Source organism: Balaenoptera borealis, assembly GCF_965194805.1.
Source record: "Balaenoptera borealis genome assembly, chromosome: 11".
Taxonomy (NCBI): domain Eukaryota; kingdom Metazoa; phylum Chordata; class Mammalia; order Artiodactyla; family Balaenopteridae; genus Balaenoptera; species Balaenoptera borealis.
Genome location: NC_138868.1, coordinates 70204091 through 70228452, shown reverse-complemented (window position 1 = coordinate 70228452; position 24362 = coordinate 70204091). Strand labels below are relative to the sequence as shown.

Here is a 24362-nt window from a genome sequence, read left to right as displayed (position 1 = left end):
CACCTCTCACTTTCTACCCCAAGACTAGTCAGATGGTTTCCAAGATGGTTCTCCACTAAAGGCTTGGGATGCACCACTGGATAATCCCTTTTTCAGAGCACTGTCTCAGGCACTCACTTATTTCTCACAACAACCTGTGGGGCAGTCCCCATGATACAAATGCTCAGAGAGGTTAAGTGATAAGAGTAATACCAATAGCAGTAGTAGCTAATATTTATTGAGCACTCATTACGTTTCAACCTCTTCCTATTCTTTTTATTTATTTATTTATTTATTCAGCAGTTTCTTATTAGTCATCCATTTTATACACATCAGTGTATACATGTCAAACCCAATCGCCCAATTCATCACACCACCACCCCCACCCTGCGCTGCTTCCCCCCCTTAGTGTCCATACATTTGTTCTCTACATCTGTGTCTCAATTTCTGCCCTGCAAACCAGTTCATCTGTACCATTTTTCTAGGTTCCACATATATGCGTTAATATGAGATATTTGTTTTTCTCTTTCTGACTTACTTCACTCTGTATGACAGTCTCTAGATTCATCCACGTCTCTACAAATGACCCAATTTCATTCCTTTTTATGGCTCAGTAATATTCCATTGTATATATGTATTACATCTTCTTTATCCATTCGTCTGTCGATGGGCATTTAGGTTGCTTCCATGACCTGGTTATTGTAAATAGTGCTGCAATGAACATTGGGATGCATGTGTCTTTTTGAATTCTGGTTTTCTCTGGATATATGCCCAGTAGTGGGATTGCTGGGTCATATGGTAATTCTATTTTTAGTTTTTTAAGGAACCTCCATACTGTTCTCCATAGTGGCTGTATCAATTTACATTCCCACCAGCAGTGCAAGAGGGTTCCGTTTTCTCCACACCCTCTCCAGAATTTGCTGTTTGTAGATTTTCTGATGATTCCCATTCTAACTGGTGTGAGGTGATACCTCACTGTAGTTTTCATTTGCATTTCTCTAGTGATTAGTGATGTTGAGCAGCTTTTCATGTGCTTCTTGGCCATCTGTATGTCCACTTTGGAGAAATGTCTATTTAGGTCTTCTGCCCATTTTTTGACTGGTCTGTTTGTTTTTTTAATATTGAGCTGCATGAGCTGTTTATATATTTTGGAGATTAATCCTTTGTCCGTTGATTCGTTTGCAAATATATTTTCCCATTCTGAGAGTTGTCTTTTCATCTTGTTTGTAGTCTCCTTTGCTTTGCAAAAGCTTTTAAGTTTCATTAGGTCCCATTTGTTTATTTTTGTTTTTATTTCCATTACTCTAGGAGGTGGATCAAAAAGATCTTGCTGTGATTTATGTCAGAGTGTTCTTCCTATGTTTTCCTCTGAGTTTTATGGTGTCTGGTCTTACATTCAGGTCTCTAATCCATCTTGAGCTTATTTTTGAGTATAGTGTTAGGGAGTGTTCTAACTTCATTCTTTTACATGTAGCTGTCCAGTTTTCCCAGCACTACTTATTGAAGAGACTGTCCTTTCTCCATTGTATATCCTTGCCTCTGTTGTCATAGATTAGGTGACCATATGTGTGTGGGTTTATCTCTGGGCTTTCTATCCTGTTCCATTGATCTATTTTTCTGTTTTTGTGCCAGTACCATATTGTCTTGATTACTGTAGCTTTGTAGTGTCGTCTGAAGCCAGGGAGTCTGATTCCTCCAGTTCCATTTTCTTCCCTCAAGACTGCTTTGGCTATATGGGGTCTTTTGTGTCTCCATACAAATTTTAAGATTTTTTATTCTAGTTCTATGAAAAATGCCATTTGTAATTTGATAGGGATTGCACTGAACCTGTAGATTGCTTTGGGTAGTATAGTCATTTTCACAATACTGATTCTTCCAATCCAAGAACACGGTATATCTCTCCATCTGTTGGTATCATCTTTAATTTCTTTCAACACTGTCTTAATAGTTTTCTGCAGACATGTCTTTTGTCTGCCTAGATAGGTTTATTCCTAGGTATTTTATTCTTTTTGTTGCAATGGTAAATGGGAGTGTTTCCTTAATTTCTCTTTCAGATTTTTCATCATTAGTGTATAGGAATGCAAGAGATTTCTGTGCATTAATTTTGTATCCTGCAACTTTACCAAATTCATTGATTAACTCTAGTAGTTTTCTGGTGGCATCTTTAGGATTCTCTATGTATAGTATCATGTCATCTGCAAACAGTGACAGTTTTACTTCTTCTTTTCCAATTTGTGTTCCTTTTATTTCTTTTTCTTCTCTGATTGCCATGGCTAGGACTTCCAAAACTATGTTGAATAATAGTGGTGAGAGTGGACATCCTTCTCTTGTTCCTGATCTTAGAGGAAATGCTTTCAGTGTTTCACCATTGAGAACAATGTTGGCTGTGGGTTTGTCGTGTATGGCCTTTATTATGTTGAGGTAGCATCCCTCTATGCCCACTTCCTGGAGAGTTTTTATCATAAATCAGTGTTGAATTTTGTCAAAAGCTTTTTCTGCATCTATTGAGAAGATCATATGGTTTTTCTTCTTCAATTTGTTATTATGGTGTATCACATTGATTGATTTGCGTATATTGAAGAATCCTTGCATCCCTGGGATAAATCCCACTTGATCATGGTGTATGATCCTTTTAATGTGCTGTTGGATTCTGTTTGCTAGTATTTTGTTGAGGATTTTTGCATCTATATTCATCAGTGATATTGGTCTGTAATTTTCTTTTTTTGTAGTATCTTTGTCTGGTTTTGTTATCTGGGTGATGGTGGCCTCATAGAATGAGTTTGGAGTGTTCCTTTCTCTGCAACTTTTTGGAAGAGTTTGAGAAGGATGGGTGTTAGCTCTTCTCTAAACGTTTGATAGAATTCACCTGTGAAGCAATCTGGTCCCGGACTTTTGTTTGTTGGAAGATTTTTAATCACAGTTTCAATTTTATTACTTGTGATTGGTCTGTTCATATTTTCTATTTCTTCCTGGTTCAGTCTTGGAAGGTTATACCTTCCAAAGAATTTGTCCATTTCTTCCAGGTTGTCCATTTTATTGGCATAGGGTTGCTTGTAGTAGTCTCTTCGGATGCCTTGTATTTCTGCAGTGTCTGTTTTAACTTCTCCTTTTTCATTTCTAATTTTATTGATTTGAGTCCTCTCCCTCTTTTTCTTGATAAGTCTGGCTAATGGTTTATCAATTTTGTTTATCTTCTCAAAGAACCAGCTTTTAGTTTTATTGATCTTTGCTATTGTTTTCTTTGTTTCTATTTCCTTTATTTCTGCTGATCTTTATGATTTCTTTCCTTCTGCTACCTTTGGGCTTTGTTTGTTCTTCTTTATCTAGTTCCTTTTGGTGTAAGGTTAGATTGTTTATTTGAGATTTTTCTTGTTTCTTGAGGTAGGCTTGTATAGCTATAAACTTCCCTCTTAGAACTGCTTTTGCTGCATCCCATAGGTTTTGGATCGTTGTGTTTTCATTATCATTTGTCTCTGGGTATTTTTTTATTTCCTCTTTGATTTTTTTCAGTGATCTCTTGGTTATTTAGTAACGTATTGTTTAGCCTCCATGTGTTTGTGTTTTTTACATGTAACTGATTTCTAATCTCATAGCGTTGTGGTCAGAAAAGATGCTTGGTATGATTTCAATTTTCTTAAATTTAATGAAGCTTGATTTGTGACCCAAGATATGATCTATCCTGGAGAATGTTCCATGCATACTTGAGAAGAAAGTGTAATCTTCTGTTTTTGGATGGAATGTCCTATAAATATCAATTAAATCTATCTGGTCTATTGTGTCATTTAAAGCTTGTGTTTCCTTATTTTCTGTTTGGATGATCTGTCCATTGGTGTAAGTGAGGTGTTAAAGTCCCCCAGTATTATTGTGTTACTGTCGATTTCCTCTTTTATAGCTGTTAGCAGTTGCCTTATGTATTGAGGTGCTCCTATGTTGGGTGCATATATATTTATAATTGTTATATCTTCTTCTGGGATTGATTCCTTGATCATTATGTAGTGTCCTTCCTTGTCTCTTGTAACATTCTTTATTTTAAAGTCTATTTTATCTGATATGAGTATTGCTACTCCAGCTTTCTTTTGATTTCCATTTACATGGAATATCTTTTTCCATCCCCTCACTTTCAGTCTGAATGTGTCCCTAGGTCTGAAGTGGGTATCTTGTAGACAGCATATATATGGGTCTTGTTTTTGTATCCATTCAGCAAGCCTGTGTCTTTTGGTTGGAGCATTAATCCATTCACGTTTATGGTAATTATCGATATGTATGTTCCTATTACTATTTTCTTAGTTATTTTGGGTTTGTTTTTGTAGGTCCTTTTCTTCTTTTGTGTTTCTCACTTAGAGAAGTTCCTTTAGCATTTGTTGTAGAGCTGGCTTGGTGGTGTTGAATTCTCTTAGCTTTTGCTTGTCTGTAAAGCTTTTGATTTCTCCGTTGAATCTGAATGATATCTTTGCCAGGTAGAGTAATTTTGTTTGTAGGTTCTTCCCTTTCATCACTTTAAGTATATCATGCCACTCCCTTCTGGATTGTAGAGTTTCTGCTGAGAAATCAGCTGTTAACCTTATGGGAGTTCCCTTGTATATTATTTGTCATTTTTCCCTTGCTGCTTTCAATAATTTTTCTTTTTCTTTAATTTTTGCCAATTTGATTACTATGTGTCTCAGCATGTTTCTCCTTGGGTTTATCCTATATGGGACTCTCTGCACTTCCTGGACTTGGGTGGCTATTTCCTTTCCCATGTTAGGGAAGTTTTCGACTATAATCTCTTCAAATATTTTCTCTGGTCCTTTCTCTCTCTCTTCTCCTTCTGGGACCCCTATAATGCGAATGTTGTTGCATTTAATGTTGTCCCAGAGGTCTCTTAGGCTGTCTTCATTTCTTTTCATTCTTTTTTCTTTATTCTGTTCCGCAGCAGTGAATTCCACCATTCTGTCTTCCAGGTCACGTATCCGTTCTTCTGCCTCAGTTATTCTGCTATTGATTCCTTCTAGTGTATTTTTCATTTCAGTTATTGTGTTGTTCATCTCTGTTTGTTTGTTCTTTAATTCTTCTAGATCTTTGTTTAACATTTCTTGCATCTTCTCTACCTTTGCCTCCATTCTTTTTCCGAGGTCCTGGATCATCCTCATTATCATTATTCTGAGTTCTTTTTCTGTAAGGTTTCCTATATCCACTTCATTTAGTTTCTTTTCTGGGGTTTTATCTTGTTCCTTCCTCTGGTACATAGCCCTCTGACTTTTCATCTTGTCTATCTTTCTGTGAATGTGGTTTTTGTTCCACAGGCTGCAGGATTGTAGTTCTTCTTGCTTCTGCTGTCTGCTCTCTGGTGGATGAGGTTATCAAAGAGGCTTGTGCAAGTTTCTTGATGGGTGGGACTGGTGGTGGGTAGAGCTGGCTGTTGCTTTGGTGGGCAGAGCTCAGTAAAACTTTAATCCACTTGTCTGCTGGTGGGTGGGGCTGGGTTCCCTCCCTGTTGGTTGTTTGGCCTGAGGCGACCCAACACTGGAGCCCACCTGGGCTCTTTGGTGGGCCTAATGGCAGACTCTGGGATGGCTCACGCCAAGGAGTACTTCCCAGAACTTCTGCTGCCAGTTTCCTTGTCCTCATGGTGAGACACAGCCACCGCCTGCCTCTGCAGAAGACCCTCCAGCACTAGCAGGTAGGTCTGGTTCAGTCTCCTATGGGGTCATTGCTCCTTCCCCTGGGCCCTGATGTGCACACTACTTTGTGTGTGCCCTCCAAGAGTGGAGTCTCTTGTTCCCCCTGTCCTGTCGAAGTCGTGCAATCAAATCCCCCTAGCCTTCAAAGTCTGATTCTCTAGGAATTCCTCCTCCCGTTGCCGGACCCCCCAGATCGGGAAGCCTGACGTGGGGCTCAGAACCTGCACTCCAGTGGGTGGACTTCTGTGGTATAAGTGTTCTCCAGTTGGTGAGTCACCCACTCAGCAGTTATGGGATTTGATTTTATTGTGTTTGCGCCCCTCCTACCATCTCACTGTGGCTTCTCCTGTGTCTTTGGATGTGGGGTATCTTTTTTGGTGAGTTCCAGTGTCTTCCTGTCGATTATTGTTCAGCAGTTAGTTGTGATTCTGGTGTTCTTGCAAGAGGGAGTGAGAGCACGTCCTTCTACTCTGCCATTTTGAACCAATCTCCCTTGCTATTATTCTGTATATGTAAACTCATGTAATCCTCACAGCACCTCTAATGATGTAGGTACTGGTACCCCCATTTCATAGATGAAGGGACTATGGTGCAGAGAAATTGTGACCTGCACCAGTTGGAGGTGACTCAGTTAGTAAATAGCAGAGTTAGGATTAGGACATGAATTTATCCCTACAGAGCCCAGTTTGTCAAATACTATGCTATTTATATAAAGCACAATAATATCCTACATAAAATCAACAACTCTTTTATACTGAGGCCCTTGTCCAGGAGGTTTTTGTAAAGAGGATGCTTTGTTCTTGCATTTAGTACATATGCATCTTTATAACCTGAAGTCCACAGAACCTTTTTACATCCTGTACTCATGCTAGAGAATCTCAGAGAGGAAAAGGATGTTTATTCGTCACCAGATATTGTAGCTCTGAGGCACAAGAATTCTGGGAGAACAGGCCAAAACTGAACATGAAGGAAGGGTTTGCTGTAGACACAGAGGTCCCTGAGGCTGTGATTTATTTGACATTTGTGAAGTGAAATTCAACAGGTTGTTTACGGCTGATTTGAAGCCCATGTCATACCATGTTTTATGGTTCCAAATGAACAAAGTAGAGAAAAGTTCCCCAAAGTAAACTGAACAGGTGTTTTGGGGGCTACAGGACATTTCAGTTATATGGTGAAGAATCTCCATTTGATGGTAAATCATTAAGTTTCCTCAGGTCATGGGTTGGAGTGTGCTTTAGTGGTTTCTAAAAGAAACCTAGAATGCCTTTCCTTTCCCCAAATATCCTTTTTGTAAAAATGTCCTTGACACTGAGGGCTTTGACTAATTCAGAAATTGCTCCTGTCAGCGCTGCGCGAGGAGCCATGGCAAATGTGAGCAGAGGCCTGGATTGGCAGAGGCTGGTGGGTCTTCAGGCTCAAATACAGCCAGATAGACAGAATATTGGTTTTCTGATGGTAATAATGATGGCACACAAATTTATGTTTTGGAAACTGTTAGTTCTCACTTCTTGAGAAGGTCATGGCCCTGGAGACACAGGGTAACTTGGAAGCTTTTGACAAGAAAATCTCTTGATATCCTAATTTATTAACCTATTGAGCTTGGGCTTGCCAAAGGGAACCTCCAAGTTCACCCCAATTCTCTAATTCCTGAACGGTTCTAGAGACAAGTCTAACTGTACACTAGTCTGAACTAAGATCAGCAAAGGCAGGATGTGAACAACGTGTACATTCAAAGTCTTGTAATACATGCTTCCATATTAATTTTTTTAAAGTGGGTGCACATCAGTTATCTGGGTTTAAAACTCTGAACCACTGTGACTTCAGGCATGTAGTACAGTTCCCTGCACATGGTATGAACTCAAGAAATATTTGTAGAAAAGATGCTGTTGAATGATTTATCATCTGGTCCTAATGAAATTCTAAAATAAAAGTTTCATAGATAATTTTTTTGGTTAACATTTATCAGTTGTGTGCTTTGGAGATCCAGCATACCTGCCATTCAGACCCTATTGAAAATGTAATATCTACTATCCATTAATTCATTCTAAAATATTTAATATGTATCTATAACATTCTGGGCACAATGAATCACCATTTAATTCAACTGTTATGAAACGCTGGAGAAAAGTAAGTAATGAATAGGGTTTCATGCCTTTATTTGTATTTTATTCAAATACATCTTATGTTTCTAAGTGGTGCTAAAAAGTTGAAGTTGGATATGCTAAGACACGGCTAATTTTAAAAGTCTAATTTAAATTCCCATTTAAAGTGAATTAGCACTAAAGACTTAGCAATGCTACAAGTGGGTTGTTTTGTATTAGTCTTTAGATTGTGTGCTTCATGCAGGATCTCAATCCTGGGGTCCTTTCCAGGTATCTCTATCTTTTGAAGATACTCTGAAGCAGTCTGGATTTAGGTAGGGTGACCATACAATTTACTATCTCAACTGGGGCAACTTTGAGCGTGATAATTACACCAGTGCAATAAGTATAAATGGGATTCTCTCAGGCAAATAGGGTCGTATATTCATCCTAGGAAAGGACATGGGTTGAAAGATCGGGAGTTGATACACACCGGCTGCCTTATCAAGTGCATGTCACGTCCCCTTTCTGGGTTTCAGTTTATTTGAATGAAAAGTAAAAGGGTTGTACTAAAACCAACGCTACTGTTTCCTTCAAACTCCGTCACTTTATGCTTACAAACAGCCTCAAAGGAAAGAGTCTCATCATGTTTTTGAAACAGCTTCAAACTGAGAGACAGCTGGATAGACAAACACATAAAACCCTCGTCCTCTCCCCTTTTAAAAACCACACTGTTACAAAAGCTTACATGATATTTTAAATAAATCAACACTTGCTTACTTTAGGGTTGGTAAACATTTCATCTTCAATACCTGAAGCATTGTGTTGAGAAGGATTCTGAGGTCACATCTGCGCTCAGCAGGAAAAAAACCAAAACAAACAAATAAACAAAGACCCCTGATCGATTAGTGATGGTTTCTGGGGCCACGGGAAAAGAAGAGAGAGGCAGGGAGGGTGGAAAGGGTTAGGGGCTATGTGTGTGTGCCAGTCCTCTGCCATAACTGGCTTAAGGTCTCTGGTGCTAAAATATAAAACAAACAACAAAAATCTCATATGTAGGGTAAAACTGCTCCATATTGATATCTAACATTGTATTAGTCTCACCCAGAGATTTTTTCTCCTCTTCTTTGTTCTCAGCGTCCTTTCATGAACACTCAAGTAGCAGAGTAGAGGTGATGGTCCTCAACCCTGGCTGCATGTTAGAATCACATAGGAACTCTGGGGATGGGGCCCAAGCTTTATTGGTTTTAACACCCTCCACAACCAGGGGGTTTTACTGTGCAGCCAGGATGAAGAACCACTGGCACAGGGGCTGGAACGGGAGATGGGAGTCAGGACACCCAGCTCTCTTGTTCTTTATTAAGGCTGTGTGACCTTGGATATATTACTTAGATTATCTTAGTTTGTAAAATGAATTTGGACTCAGGCATTCTCTAGCTTTAACTTTCTGTAACTAAAGCATGAGGAGGTGAAGAATATCATGGTGTGTTAACTCAGACACTGCAGATGTCCTTCTCTTTGTAAATTCAAGGAAAGCTGACTTTGTTGTCAAAAAGATAAATCTTACAGGAAATGATAGGGAAACAAATACACATCACTCTTCCATGCATGAGCAATCATAATTTCTGGAAAGAGGCAGCTAAGTTATGTAATATTGTGGATAGAATCCTTTGTCTAAGCTGTTCTTGCAAATGCTTTCTTTTAAACGCTAAAAATCCATGGACATAATTTACTACTTTCAACACATATTTTAATTGCTTGCACCTCTGACTTTAGCAGATTTCTCGGCATTCCCACGATTTAGTAATTTGACATCTTACCTGAGTGACAGCAATATTTGTCCCATCGGTGACTTCCACACTCATATTATAGATGGACCTCTGCTCTGCGTCCAAAGGTTTTGCAATGACAATGGTCCCAACGCCCTTCTCTGCATCAAAAGAGCTGTCAAAATTGCCCCCTGACGAGTTCACAAAAACAACATGAAATTAGCATATCTGAAAAGTTATTACACATATTGAAGCATACAGCTTTAAAGGGAGATCTTATATAGAAACGTTTTTTGACAGGCATCCCTATGGCTCAATTTTGTACATCTTAAATGGGACCCTTTTTGTTTTTTAACTTAACTCATATTTCAAAACACAGCCTCTACAGTGCATAACAAATGTCACAAAAAAGAATGTATTGCAAAAATCCCCTCAGCACTAATGTTATAGCAGTGAAGCATAAACTGACCCCATAAAATATTTAGAAAGCTAAAGTCCCTTCAACCCCTTGTGGCTTCTGGGCTAGGAATTTGTAGATCCTTTGCTTTTCCAAAGTATTGATAGATTAAATTCTAGGTAAACAAACAGTCCAATTATTATTAACAAAAATGAGTAGACACTCTGAAATCCATTCCAGGATTGATGGTAAACATGTGGTTGGTAGAGTTCAGATTCCCTCAATTAGATGTCAGAAATAAAGTTATAAATACTAGAAAATAAGAAAAAGCAATAAAATTGAATTTCATATTAAAAATTCTCTCTCTGTAAATTGGGATATTTATAGAAATATATTTTTGCCATCTTGACAGTGTGAATTATCTTTCTCCCCCCAAAATAGAAAGTTTATGGGAGAGTTACAAAATGAAATCTGGAAAGAAGAAGATGAAAACATCAGCTATGGAACATCAAGTGATAAAATAATCAATAGAAAAGTTTATAAAACTTTACTTTTCTCCCCCTGGACTAGGTGTAATCCATAATCTGTGACTAATGTGCCTAAGACAGCATAGCCTTTGTTGAAATTACTGTAGGTGTTTCCATCTCTGTGAACCAAAGTGTAGTTTATGATCTTTTTCAAAATGAAAGACTTTTTTTTTAAGGGGAGAGAAGATATTGGTATAAGTGCTGGAACGATTTTAATTAAGTATCAGTATATGTTCACAAGCTCTATTTACTTTAGCCTGAAATTTCATCATGTCCACAAATTTTGTTCTTGGACAGTAATTTTATTTAACTACAGCACATAGGGCAATGCATTTACTGAATTTCATATTTTAGAAAAGAAATCTTGGCTTCTCTTTTTTGCATTTAATTTTGATGATCAGTCAACAATATTATATACAATTTCTATGATATTAGAATTAGAAATGGGCAGATGAGTTAAAGGAAAAGAGAATTTTACCTGACTTGCTAGAATCTGATGTATAATGACATGAAATAAATAATACAGTGTACTTAAAAAAAACCTGGTCATACATATGACCAGGTTTTTCAGATACTTATTGAGTGTAGCTGTCATATATACTTGAGATTATTTAATTGCTCGAGAGAACATAATTGCCCTTGACATTTAATTAAAGTTATGGAGATATGGGTATACCAGAGAATTGCTTGGAGATGATATATTTTTCAAAAATTTCATCTCAAAAACAGACTCATCTTCCACTTAATATCTTTAATTGATTTACTGAGAAATACTAAATGTTAACTCCAAAAAATGTCTTTTGAAGAACAGGATAAAGAGAAAGGGGAGGAAATCTAGGCTGAAAGGGAAGTAAGCCTTAGGTCACCATGCCTATTCCAAAGGGAATGTTTCATGTTGATAACCACATGAAATGAAATGTACGACTGATTCAAGTGTCTTGAATAACTGTCCTAATGAGCAAAGAAAAATCATTTGCTATCAAGTGGTATATTATGAAAAAAAAAACTCTGCCATGGAAACTTTCAAAGAAAAGACATAAAATTGCCTCAGACTGTGTAGAAGGAAAGATGGGAAAGCAACTTCTCAAGCCATTTCTAGTGGGTATTAAATCATATTTTAAATCACATTTAAAATCATCTTTAGAATGTCTTCCTAACCAAGATTTTTACTTTCTTAAATTTGAGTACTATGATTTTTGGCGGGGGTGGGGTAGGGTGGAGGACGGTCAATTATTTTGGAAGGTGAAAATTTGTAGGTCAAAGTAAAATAGAAACTACACGAACTATAAGCCTTTGATTTGCTTCAGTTTAAAGATAAATAAAAATGAAATTTAGAGAACATACAAGCAAAGATTTCCAGTTTCAGTTACTGTTTCAATGGGGCAATTCTATTTCCTCTCCCTCATTGCCCTAGGCTCACATTTTCCTCGGGGCCCTCCCTATACAGAAATATATCAGCGTTTCATGTGCTTAGTGGCGTAAAATTTACATATTTTACATATGGCATATAGATTGTGCACTTTCTTATTAGTCATTTTTTGTATCAAAAAATATTTTTGGCTACTTTTATGGTGGTTTTTTAAATTTTTATTTTATTTTGGAGTATAGTTGATTAACAATGTTGTGTTAGTTTCAGGTGTATAGCAAAGTGATTCAGTTATACATATACATGTATCTATTCTTTTTCAAATTCTTATCCCATTTAGGTTATTAGAGAATACTGGGCAGAGCACAGGGAACTCTCCTCAATATGGTAGTGATTTTTTACAGTTTTCTCTCCTCCTACATGTGTGTTTATGTGTGTGTGTGTGTATCTCCCCCATTCACCTTTATTGTTTCAAATACTCTAGACCAGAAAAGTTGAAAGGAGCAGGGGAGATAGACAAAGAGAAAGCAGATCAAGGTGAGCTTGACAAAGAAAGCCTGTGAGTGTCTTTCCATCCATCAGTAAGGCTAGCAGCCTCTGATACTCACTTCTAGGGCTTTAGCTCTTAGTTAAACCCAGATTTCATGTAAAACCAGGTTCCCCAAATCTTCCCTGAGTTTTAAAATGAATTTCTGACAAGGGATACAGAATCTAGACCAGCAGTTCACCATCAACCCTCCCGCAATTTCATAACCTACCACTTAAGCCTCCCATTTCATGAACGACTCCGTCTCTCTCCCCCAGGCCTCATTTCTCAGGCTCCCTTTTAGCCTGAAAGGTGATTTCATTTTGTAGGAACCCATGTCCAATTCATCTGGGGTGAGAATATTAAATGGAAGGAGTCTGCTTTCACTAGCAGCATTCTGTTTAAAGAAGATGTGCTTCCTCAGAGCCAGTAACAACATGCAAAGCCGGAGTGTGCTGGGGCAGCAGCGCTGGGCTAAACAAAGGGTGGGGAGGAGGGAGGACACTGCCGAGCTGGTCTGATTTCAACAAAGTGGGGAATTAAGAGAAGTCACAGCCTGAGCGTTGCTGCAGGGGTGTGAGGCAGAGATGGTTAAAAGCGAGGTTGTGAACAGCCCACATAACAGAGAATTCACATCAGGGACATTTCTCTTTGACCATTTTCGGTCAAGACGGGTGTTAAGGAGTAAACAAAGAGCACGAGAGGCGTGTTGGATTTCTACTGGATTCTAAAGTTAAACATTGCAAGTCGGAGTGTCCCAGAAAGCTTTAAAAATGGGACAGGAATGAAAATACTTTGAGCCAGCAGCTACTGCTGGAATGTACCAGGCAGCAGGGTGTTGGGCCATGATTTAGTTAAGCTTTTCTTTAAAGAATCACCATCTCTCCATAATGAGATCCAATGCTGACTATCTCACAGCTTTCCCTCTAGAGAAGCTTCCGGGCCCCTCCCCTAGCTATGATTCCAATCCACTCTACGTGCGATGGTAAAAATACCAACCAAAATCTAGTAGTCACCAAGGGAGACGAGCTATGGGAGAAGCTTCCAAAACACTGAGCCGCTGCATCTCAATGAATTAAGGGAGTTGTTCGCAAGCTGCTCATTCAAGTTCAGCATGTACACCTAACGTAAGGAAAAATGCTAAACACCATTTCTAAGGTTTGATCATGAATAATTTTCTGCCTTGGAATGAAGCAAGCACAGTACGGGGCTAAAACGGATATTTACATGGAAGGCAGGAGATGCAGGCTGGAGGTGGGAAACAGTGGTAGGAAGGAAAATCCTGTCTAGAATCTGGTTTAAAATTCATTTTCTTACAAACGATAATAGCCAAAGCTGTTTTAGGCTTTTTATTATTTTCCTAAAGTCTCTTCAGGTGTGTTCCTATGGACCACATTGTTGCTATGGAGAAAAGAGGCATGTTTGGGATCCAATTAGAAGAAATGATGTCAACTGATGACTCTGAGCAAGCGTCATCCTGATGGAGGAAGAGCTGCATTAAAAATGGGACACAGGCTTCCCTGGTGGCGCAGCGGTTGCGAATCTGCCTGCTAATGCAGGGGACACGGGTTCGAGCCCTGGTCTGGGAAGATCCCACATGCCGTGGAGCAACTAGGCCCGTGAGCCACAACTACTGAGCCTGTGCGTCTGGAGCCTGTGCTCTGGAACAAGAGAGGTCACGATAGTGAGAGGCCTGCGCACCACGATGAAGAGTGGCCCCCACTTGCCGCAACTAGAGAAAGCCCTAGCACAGAAATGAAGACCCAACATAACAATCAATCAATCAATCAATAAATCTTTAAAAAAAAAAAAATGGGACACAGACATAGCTTCTCTTGGGAGGGGTGGGGGAGAGTTTTGTGATAAAGAAATCTGGCCATGAGGTTAGAGAAGACCCCGAGAGATGATGTGCTAGTCAGGGTGCCATCAAAGACTTTAACTTGCCTATTTGATGGAACCCTATTAAGAGATGGCTCCATTAGGGACAAGGTTCTAGAAGGACAGGTATAAGCTTATGAGACAGAAGCAGTCAAGAACCCAAACTCCGCAGGAACCTATGACAAACTAAGGGCCCAGGCAGTCCTTCTGTATCCGCAACACAGAAATGTATTTCTGCTAGAGTTGGACCCATGTGTTACCTTGTACCATCAGAGGATTATTTTCAAAGAACAGCCTTTCTGTTCTCTACATATTGGGTGAGGCCAATAAACAGAGACATTGTAAGTGCTTACTGTCTACAAGGAAAACAGTTTTTCTAGTCTAAGTCAGGGGAAAAGCTAGAAAAGTGGGTGGTAGCATCCCCCATCAAACTGGAGGTAAAGAGGAATTGTCTGAAGTGTGTAATAACAGTGATCTTTACAATACAAATATTTGCCCGTGGGATAAGGATACAGGGACCAGATTGCACGCACATTAGAGAGTATGTAAATCAAGATGCTGCTGAGTTGAAATCATAGTTTCCTGAGAAGTGTGAAGATATGTGATAAAGCCACAAAGGATTGTGAGTTAGTTTTGCTCCCTTCATTTTCTTTCCCTTTTAACACAGGGAAGGAACATGCTGTGCATTGGGCTGTTTAACCACAGAACAGCTGAACTTTATAATGTTTCCTTTTAATTATAGCTTTCTTAACTCGGTTACAAGTGGGCTTCTGTTTCTGGAAGCTGAGGAGAGTCCAGCTCCGTAACATTGTAAGCAGTGGTCTCTTTGGAGGCACAAGAAAGTATCTGGCAGGTCCTTGTTGGCGGGGTCCGGACTTGGGAACGAAATCTTGCTCTCGACATGGTTTTTGTGAATTCATATCACGGTGGGAGGAAAAGAAATGCAGTTAAACAAGATTCGGGCAGATTTCGAAATATGGAAATGAGGAGACAATACTCTCAGGGGAAAAGGCATGCTGGAACACTATTTCTGCTGATTTAATGAGAATTCATTAGTTATAGCATTTGTAAGCTGTAACTGTTAGGCCGGGAGGGGTATTGTCTGTAACCGTTAAGTGTCTGTATAGGTGTCTATCCCGCTATAGTACACTGCTATGTTTCTTAAGTACTGAGAAGCACTTTCCCTCTCTCTCCTCTATGCTAGCCTGGCCAGGGAAGATGTTTAGGTAAGGAGGAAGGGAAGGGACAGAGGAGAGTTTCAGTGGCCAAGGATAAACAAGCAAGAAAGCTTGAAAGTAAGAATGAAACATCTGAATATGATAAAGGAAACAATAGGTTTTTAGAGAAGGGGAAAGGTGTTGTCAGCAGGTTGGAAAAAATATGACTCTCTTAGATCAGAAAGGATTTTCAGAAGGGGGATTTGGTGGAAGGAGGACCATATCCATTCTGAGTGCAGCCAGCACCTGGGGAGAAGTTTGTAGTTTTGCCGTGAAATAAAGAGTTGACATTTCAATATGTTGGCTGGATGCGGGGATGGAAATAAAATCATGTTCTGTTTGAGCATCTGGCCCAGTAAGTTCAACTTGCAGGAGGAGCTTGACTAGATGTTACGAGATATACAGTGAAATCTGCAATGGAAGTATCTAGACTAGAGGAACAACCCGGTAGGTCTTCATTAAGAGAAGTACTTGTGTACTAAAACTGAGAGGATTCTATAAAAAGAGTATAGATTTAGGAATAAAGATGGAGAAACATGAAAACGGATGCCATGTCTTTGATCATGATTCCTGGATATGGATTTGAAGCAGCCTAAAGGGACTTCATCCAGTGAGGACTCTCATCTGTCAACTGACCGTCTCTTCTTGGACCAGTCCTCGTTTGGTCAAAGGTGCTGTGTTGCTCAGGCTGGGAATACAGTGGAAGGTCACACTGACTCCGCATGGGTCTCAGGAGGCATCAGTAGTGTTAACACATGGGCTGCCTGCGGCGTCTCCATCGGTCACCATTGTTTATTCCACTCCCCGTGGATGGACATCAAAAGAAGCATTGGCAGGAGGAAGGAATCAGGAGGCAAAGACCTTGACCTTAAGGGTTAACACTGAAGCTAGGATAAACACATATGAAAATGTACACTAGCACTAATAATGCTGGCATGGAATTCGTGCAAGTAAGGTTACATAGAGCACCACTAGGCATGCTTACCTATACACACCATACACACACATGCAGGGACGCTGAGGAATTGCAAAAGCGACTGGATAACTGGGGTCAGGTGGTTGGTCAGACTGAGCATCAGCGAAAGCTGTGCTTGCAAGATTTCTGACAAGAAGTGCAAGCGAGGGCATCCTGGGGTGGGTGGGATGTGCTGTATGTCAGGAGGTTGCAGGCATGCATCACACAAGGGAGAGAAGCGGTGCTGTCAGGCTGTAGAGGTGCTTGCAAACTGGAGCGTCACGGGAGGAGGGAGATGAACTGGTGGCTGATGGCAGAGGGCAACTCCTCTCACATCTCGGGACAGCACGGCAGGAGCCCTGCAGCCTGCTGGCTTTCCACTGTACTCTTCCTCGAGTTATTTAAAAGAAGTCATGATTGCACCGGGGACACATTGAGACTGAGATGCATCTTCTGTGACTGACTGAGGGTGGTTCTGAAGGAATCACCAAAGGTGACAGCACAGACAACCAGGCGACGCATAGCTGTGACCCTCTGTTTCACCAAGAAAGAAGACACTGCATTGGATAATAACTTAATGACCTGAAAATGACTGAGAAGATACAGAAGCAGAGACATCTTTCATGAATCAGAAGAGGTTCCATTTCAAATGCGTTAAGTGGAAATGAAGACGGAGTTGAAAGCTTGGAAACGAGGATGGTCATGTACAGGGATGGTATGATTAATGCCCATTAAGTAAAACACAGACGTTCTACTGGCATTCCATAAAATGAAATAGGTAGAAAACAAGCCCTTTCTTTTGGGGAGTTCAGAGGACCCTCTACTGATGTTTGATTGGGGGCCATGGGGCATTCTTTTTCTGTGCTTCATTGAAACAGATGTGGAATGTTCTAAATGCTTTCCCCAGACCCAGCCATTCCTGGGAAGAGAGGTAGGTTTCCTACCCATACTATCCAAGCAGTGACATGTGGAAGGAAATGATTCCCCCAGACCAGTTCCCTAGATTCGCTGCCTTCCACGGAGAACTGTGGGAAGTCAGCTCCAGCTCGACCCAGTGTCAGATCCAGGGCTGGCGCACACTCTCTCCCCTCGTTTTGTTTCCTGGCCCTCAGCACTTATTTCCTCTCCACTGCCTCTCACCGCCTGGTTGTGGAGGGCAGTGGTGCTGTTTTGCCCTCTCTTTTTGTAGCCTGGAGTGCTTGCTTGCTTTCTTTCAAGGAATTTAAAGGTTGGCTTCCAAGGTCTATCCTGCCTGCATCCATCTGCTTTCTGTATTCGGCTCTCACGGGAAGCTCTCCCTGGCTATATATCTAGGCTGCATTTCCTGCCCTTCCTATTGTGGACAGCAGTCAGGGACTCTCCTGGTGGGGCTTTCTGGTCTACGAATGGCACTCCTGCTGCAAAACCGAGGGGGTGGGATCTATTTGAATTTACTTTTCAATTGGAAAAGGCCCAGTTAAACCAACCTACAAAAAGATCAAAACAAAACAAAAAAAAGCCCACATACCTCAAAAGCAAAGAAAAAAATTTTTTTAAAGAAATCAGAACAACCCCCCACCCCTGCCCCAAATCCAAACCCATCAAACCTCAAACAAAGGAGTCACTGGATACGAGTGAGTAATGCAATAGCTGTTAGAGGCATGTATGAAATTTGTGGGCTGCACTTCAGCCTGTCACAGGCAGTTATGAAAGATGTAATTTAATTTGCTTAAAAAAAAAAAAAAAACCCGTAAAAGGCAGATTGGATAGCTGTATTTTAGCAAATGTGTTTGCACTAAGGGTACCTTCTGTTGAACAGTTCTGCCCACAAGCTGTCTGTAGAATATAGAACATCTCTCGAGCATGCTTGCCACCTTGAAGCAGGGCAGTCGGGAGCAGAAAAAAAAAAAAAAGAACAGAATGCAGAAAAAGGTGAAGAAAAAGAGAGAAATGAAGGACAGCAAGTCCAGTACCATCAATACATTTAGAAATGAGATTAGCCAAGTGTGACAATAGAATTTAAATGACACACAGAAAGACATTAAGATTGCAGTAAATAACATACTATGGAAAATCCAGCCAGAGAGCACTTTCTGTTCAGCTTAGCTACAGAGTCAGAATGAAAGCACAGGTCAATTATTCATTTTACTGGCTCTTTTGCATTCCAGCACTATACATCTTTTTAATCTTAGTGCTAATCACTGTGTCTTTTGTTTGTTTGTTTTGTTAGTTGCTCTGAACAGTCAATGATTACATTGCCCAGTACTGCTCTGGAGGACTCGAACTTACCAACGATGTCAAACCACAGAGGGGTGTTAGCTGGCTGCACAGACACCACCCCTACAATCTCGGTGACTCTATCGCTTTCCATGACTGTAAAGTTATAAAATGGCTCATCGAAGGTCAACGGTACAGGTGAAGGAGGTGGTTTCTTAATCCATTCAATGTGGAGGCGGGCCGTGGAGGACTTCTGAGGGCGCCCATTGTCCACTGCCTTTATCTACTCACACACGGAGAGAACAGAAAGCTGTCTTAGAGCCCGGATCCTGGTGGAAGTCTCGATCTGTCACTCATATGTTGTTGGGCTGAGAGTCCATCCTCATCACAGGGTCAGCAAGGGGAAGAAGACAGTGGAGATCTGGAGAGAATGGGCTCAGGAATTGGGGAAAACAACTTGGTCACGTGGGGGGCCCACACCACATTTGCCAGAAGGTGATTTGAATCACTGCCAACCTTGCAGATGTGGAAAACTTGAAAAATCTATGGTGCACTTACAAATTTTAGTGTTTTACGGACACGAATGATCATTACATGAGTAGCAAGAGCTAATTTGATTCCTTATACCTCTGGTGGTAGTGTTGGAAAGGGAATAAAGTGCATCACATAGACACATAGAATTGTCACATAGGATTCCAGGAGGATAATGGGAGGGGGCGTGGGAAAGGCATCAGCCTTGCAAAATTCATCTCAGACGCCCTTCAGTTACGCTAACTCTGAAGGGGTGAAAGGGACCTCTCTTGGTGGAAACATGGGCTCCTCGAGCCAGTGGGGTAAGGAAGAGGGTGTTAATGTCTCTTCTTTATGGTCTAAGGACTGAGAAAAGCATGTTTCCTTGCCCAGATATGCAGGGTTAACAGCTGTGGTGTCCTGGATTTAAATGTGTGTGTTGGGGGTGGGGGGGGAATGCAGTTAAGTCCAACAAGCAGACATCAATGACAGAAATTTAAAAATCAAAATAAAAAACAGATTTTAAAATATTACATCAATAAAAACATTTTTAGGTGCGTCGCTAATAGTTACAGCCTTTAAAAATAGTGACAACTCATAGCTCCCTAATGCTATGTTCATGGATGATCACTCTGCCCCAGCAAACTCCTGTGAGATGAAGGATGCTTGAAGGTAGATGTCTTAGGTAGGGTTTCCTAGGAGCAGAGTCTGAGATAGGGATTTGCGTACAAATGGTTTCAGGAGGAAGTGTTCCCACGAGAAAGGGAGTGAAGAAAGCAGGACGGACACGGGACGATGCTAAGCAAGGGTGTGGTCTCAGCTGAAGTCTAACCTCAGCCTGATCCCAAAGGGAGCTCTGAATAATTGTATCAAAGTGTTGGATCCACCTGCAGGCAAGGAGTTTGGACTTTTATATCTGGTGTCAGTTAGTAGTTATTGGCTGTGGGCTGCTGGGCTGGGGTAGGAGTGTGGAACCTCTTGGGCCAAAAAGTTCAGCCAAGGATGACTCTCTGGAGAAGGGGGCAGCTGTGAGCCCTTAGCAGCCAACACTCACGACAGTTGGGGGATGTCTGCACCAGCCTGATAAAGGGGATCTGGACAGGGTACCAACAGTATCCACTGCAATCCTCCCGGTCCTCAAAGATTCCCATTGGCAAGTCTCACACAACTGCAACAGCACATATTACTTGAGAGCTGCTAATGGTAGAAAAAGGGCTATTTTTTATTATATTATTATTTTCTTTTCTCTGCCCACTCTTCTGGATACATTACTGAGCAGGGAAAGGAATCCAAGTCCAGACCATAAGAGTACAAAGATAAATAAACGCACTCAGACTATCCTTTAAAATAATAAAGGATCGCCCATACACAGTGGAGAAGGCTGAAGACTAAGAGAAGGATGGCAGATGGTGCTGCTAACTCTTGACAGTTGTTGAGACCCTGGGAAGTGCCCATCACCTGTGAGGCTGAGCAGTCCCCCTTCGGGCTTAGGCATTAAAAATCTAAAGTGGTTGGGGGTGGGGAGTGCAGGCTGGCACCTTAGATATGGGAGTTTAAGCCTCTATTTGAGATGGTGCCCATGTTTGTTTTTATTTTTAATTTTCTAACAATGAAAAATTTAGTCATTTTTTACTTAAGTTTTTTCACTTTTTACAGAATGAGCCTAGCTACGATTTGTGTCTCACAATTTATACAGCTAAATTCATGTTCTATCCCATTGTCAACAATTACAAGAGTTGTTTTCTTTGGGATATTTTCAGGACATAATGAGTGGTGGGAAGGTTATGTCACTCTGCTATTCATTCCCCTCCCCTCAGTTTACATCTATGTTCAGTACCTTGAAATGATCTGGGGCCACAGGAAGTGTAATTGAGTAAATGTTGGAGCAGGCTGTGTACTGGGAATGGGGAGTTTGGCTGATAGGACACAACCAAAGGAAATGGTCTCATTAAGAATAACACTGAAACAGAAAGTAGCCTTCCACTGTTGTGTGGCTGCACTTTTTACCCCAGAGATTTTTTGCTTAAAAAATATACATGACTAAGAAAATAACTTCCTCCCCCGCATTAATGTTATTGAGGTTCATAAAAATCTTACCGTTAGAATGTCATAACTCCCTGCTGTAAATTGCTTTCTGGAAGAAACCATGCCAGTTTTAGGGTCAATGAAGAACTTTCCATCATCATTCCCATCCACGATACTGTAGGAAATCTCTGCGTTGGGGCCCTCATCTCTATCAAATGCAAAAGCCCTATAAATGGGTTCTCCCCTCTTCTTCCGGTCACGTTCTGGCAGCTTGATCTGGTAGACCTTCTCTGGGAACTGGGGCTTGTTGTCATTTTCATCCAAAACCTGAACCACCACCCAAATGGTTGACTGTTTTGGAGAGAAACCACCGTCTGTCACAGTCACCTGAGTTTTGAAAGAGAAAGCATTTTACAATTAGAAAAGAGAAAAACTTTTTCGCCACTCTTTCCCCTGTCACCCCATGAAAGGTCTATTCTGTGCCTTAGCATCTCAACTTCTCTTATTCCTGTAGTTCACGTCAAATGCATAACTCTTCATAGTTCATCCATAAAAGCAGGGAAGGTCTTAAATCCAGTAATGGAAATCATTGCTGAAAGGGTAGGAAGGAGGCAAGGCTCTTATTGTGGTGTGGAGTGGAGAAGGAGAAGAAATAGGATTGACTTTACGAAATGTGTCAGGTTATATAGCTGTAGTAGACCTAAAATATGCTCCCCTCAACAGACACAAAAAACAATATAACCTTTATTATATGTTAACCCATGGATATTTCATCTAATTAGTGGGAACTGCTGTCAGCATCCAAATTCTTTCAGTATTCATGTTCCTTTCCTTCTTTTCCATTTTCCTGTACAATTTGTGATTTTTACATTGTCACCGAACCAAAGGAAAACTCTGATGTATACTTCACAATTTTGATGGCTGGTTGTAAACACCTTTGACAGTTAAAATATGTTTTTAACAGTCACAAAATAATTTTTTTCCTCTTTGGGAAGTGGAGGGGGATGGCCAACCCCTTTCCATATCTGAGATGTTATTCTTATGCATGTCTGTGAAAATTGAGAGAAGAGAGAAAAGAAGAATATGTAGATAAGGAATTTGCATGTCAGATGTAAAATGTCTTTGAGTCTCAGTGTGAATAATCTTCTTCTTGGTCATAGTGATGATAATTATTATCATATTAATAGTTAATATGCAGATGGTGCCATATAAGCACTCTTCCATGTATTACCTCATTCATTTACCAAAAAAACTCTCCTCAGTAAGTGGAGCAGGTTTGTTTATTTGCATTTTGCAGATGAGAAAACATAGGCTTGAGGTCTCATTGTTATTAAGCCTAAAGTCAGGTATTGAACTTTTGGCAATTCTTGATATTGTGTTCAACCACAAAACCTAGAGGAACCTCTACTCAATCTTTAAATCATTACCTTGAATAAGACACCTTATTACCTCAAAATACATATTTGGAGGCTGGAAGGAACATAAAGATGCACTCAGCATCAATAGGAGAAAAACAACAGTAAAGTACAGCCCCTGGTCATCCAGTTTTCCACCTAATGAAGCAACCTGACAGGAAAAATGAGGGGAAAAAAGGCCCAAAATGTGGAAAAACAAATTTATGACTTTTTGCAAAATGGAACTGCAATCTAGTTAGGTTTCTCTTACAAGCGGCTTAGAAGGATGGATTTAATAGACTTCAGATAAATTTTCGTAGGAGTTCTTGCTTTCTTTGAAAAAATCCATCACCCTGATACCAAAACCAGACAAAGATACTACAAAAAAATAAACTTACAGACCAATCTCACTGATGAATATAGATGCAAAAATGCTCAACAAAATACTAGCAAACAGAATCAAACAACACATTAAAGGATCATACACCATGATCAAGTGGGATTTATCCCAGGGATGCAAGGATTCTTCAATATACACAAATCAATCAATGTGATACACCATATTAACAAATTGAAGAATAAAAACCATATGATCATCTCAATAGATGCAGAAAAAGCTTTTGACAAAATTCAACACCCATTTATGATAAAAACTCTCCAGAAAGTGGGTATAAAGGGAACCTACCTCAACATAATAAAGGCCGTATATGACAAACTCACAGCAAACATCATTCTCAATGGTGAAAAACTGAAAGCATTTCCTCTAAGATCAGGAACAAGAGAAGGGTGTCCACTCTCGCCACTATTATTCAACAGTTTTGGAAATCCTAGCCATGGCAATCAGAGAAGAAAAAGAAATAAAAGGAACACAAAGTGGAAAAGAAGAAGTAAAACTGTCACTGTTTGCAGACGACGTGACACTATACATAGAGAATCCTAAAGATGCCACCAGAAAACTACTAGAGCTAATCAATGAATTTGGTAAAGCCGCAGGATACAAAATTAATGCACAGAAATCTCTTGCATTCCTATACACTAATGACGAAAGATCAGAAAAAGAAATTAAGGAAACAATCCCATTCACCACTGCAACAAAAAAGAATAAAATACCTAGGAATAAACCTACCTAAGGAGGTAAAAGACCTGTACTCAGAAAACTATAAGACACTGATAAAAGAAATCAAAGATGACACAAACAGATGGAGAGATATACCGTGTTCTTGGATTGGAAGAATCAATATTGTGAAAATGACTATACTACCCAAAGCAATCTACAGATTCAGTGCAATCCCTATCAAATTACCAATGGCATTTTTTACAGAATTAGAACAAAAAGTCTTAAAATTTGTATGGAGACACAAAAGACCCTGAATAGCCAAAGCAATCTTGAGGGAAAAAAAACAGAGCTGGAGGAATCAGACTCCCTGACTTCACACTATACTACAAAGCTACAGTAATCAATACAATATGGTACTGGCACAAAAAACAGAAATATAGATCAATGGAACAGGATAGAAAGCCCAGAGATAAACCCACACACCTATGGTCAACTAATCTATGAGAAAGGAGGCAAGGATACACGGTGGAGAGAAGACAGTCTCTTCAATAAGCAGTGCTGGGAAAACTGGACAGCTACATGTAAAAGAATGAAATTAGAACACTCCCTAACACCATACACAAAAATAAACTCAAAATGGATTAAAGACCTAAATGTAAGGCCAGGCACTATAAAACTCTTAGAGGAAAACATAGGAAGAACATGCTTTGACATAAATCACAGCAAGATCTTTTTTGACCCACCTCCTATAGTAATGGAAATAAAAACAAAAATAAACAAATGGGACCTAATGAAACTTAAAAGCTTTTGCACAGCAAAGGAAAC

General features: G+C 40.1%; 1 protein-coding gene across 8 annotated transcripts in view; it reads right to left on the bottom strand.

Moving 5' to 3' along the window:
- FAT3 (FAT atypical cadherin 3) overlaps positions 1 to 24362 on the bottom strand; it is a 702395-nt gene that overhangs the window by 133755 nt on the left and 544278 nt on the right. For all 8 annotated transcript variants that reach the window (XM_082340432.1, XM_082340440.1, XM_082340439.1 and 5 more), the window contains 3 exons: positions 21159 to 21473; positions 18624 to 18834; positions 9541 to 9680 (listed from right to left, as the gene is read on the bottom strand). In XM_082340432.1, coding sequence (XP_082196558.1) covers positions 9541 to 9680; positions 18624 to 18834; positions 21159 to 21473 — 666 coding nt within the window. The remainder of the gene's footprint in view (positions 1 to 9540; positions 9681 to 18623; positions 18835 to 21158; positions 21474 to 24362) is intronic.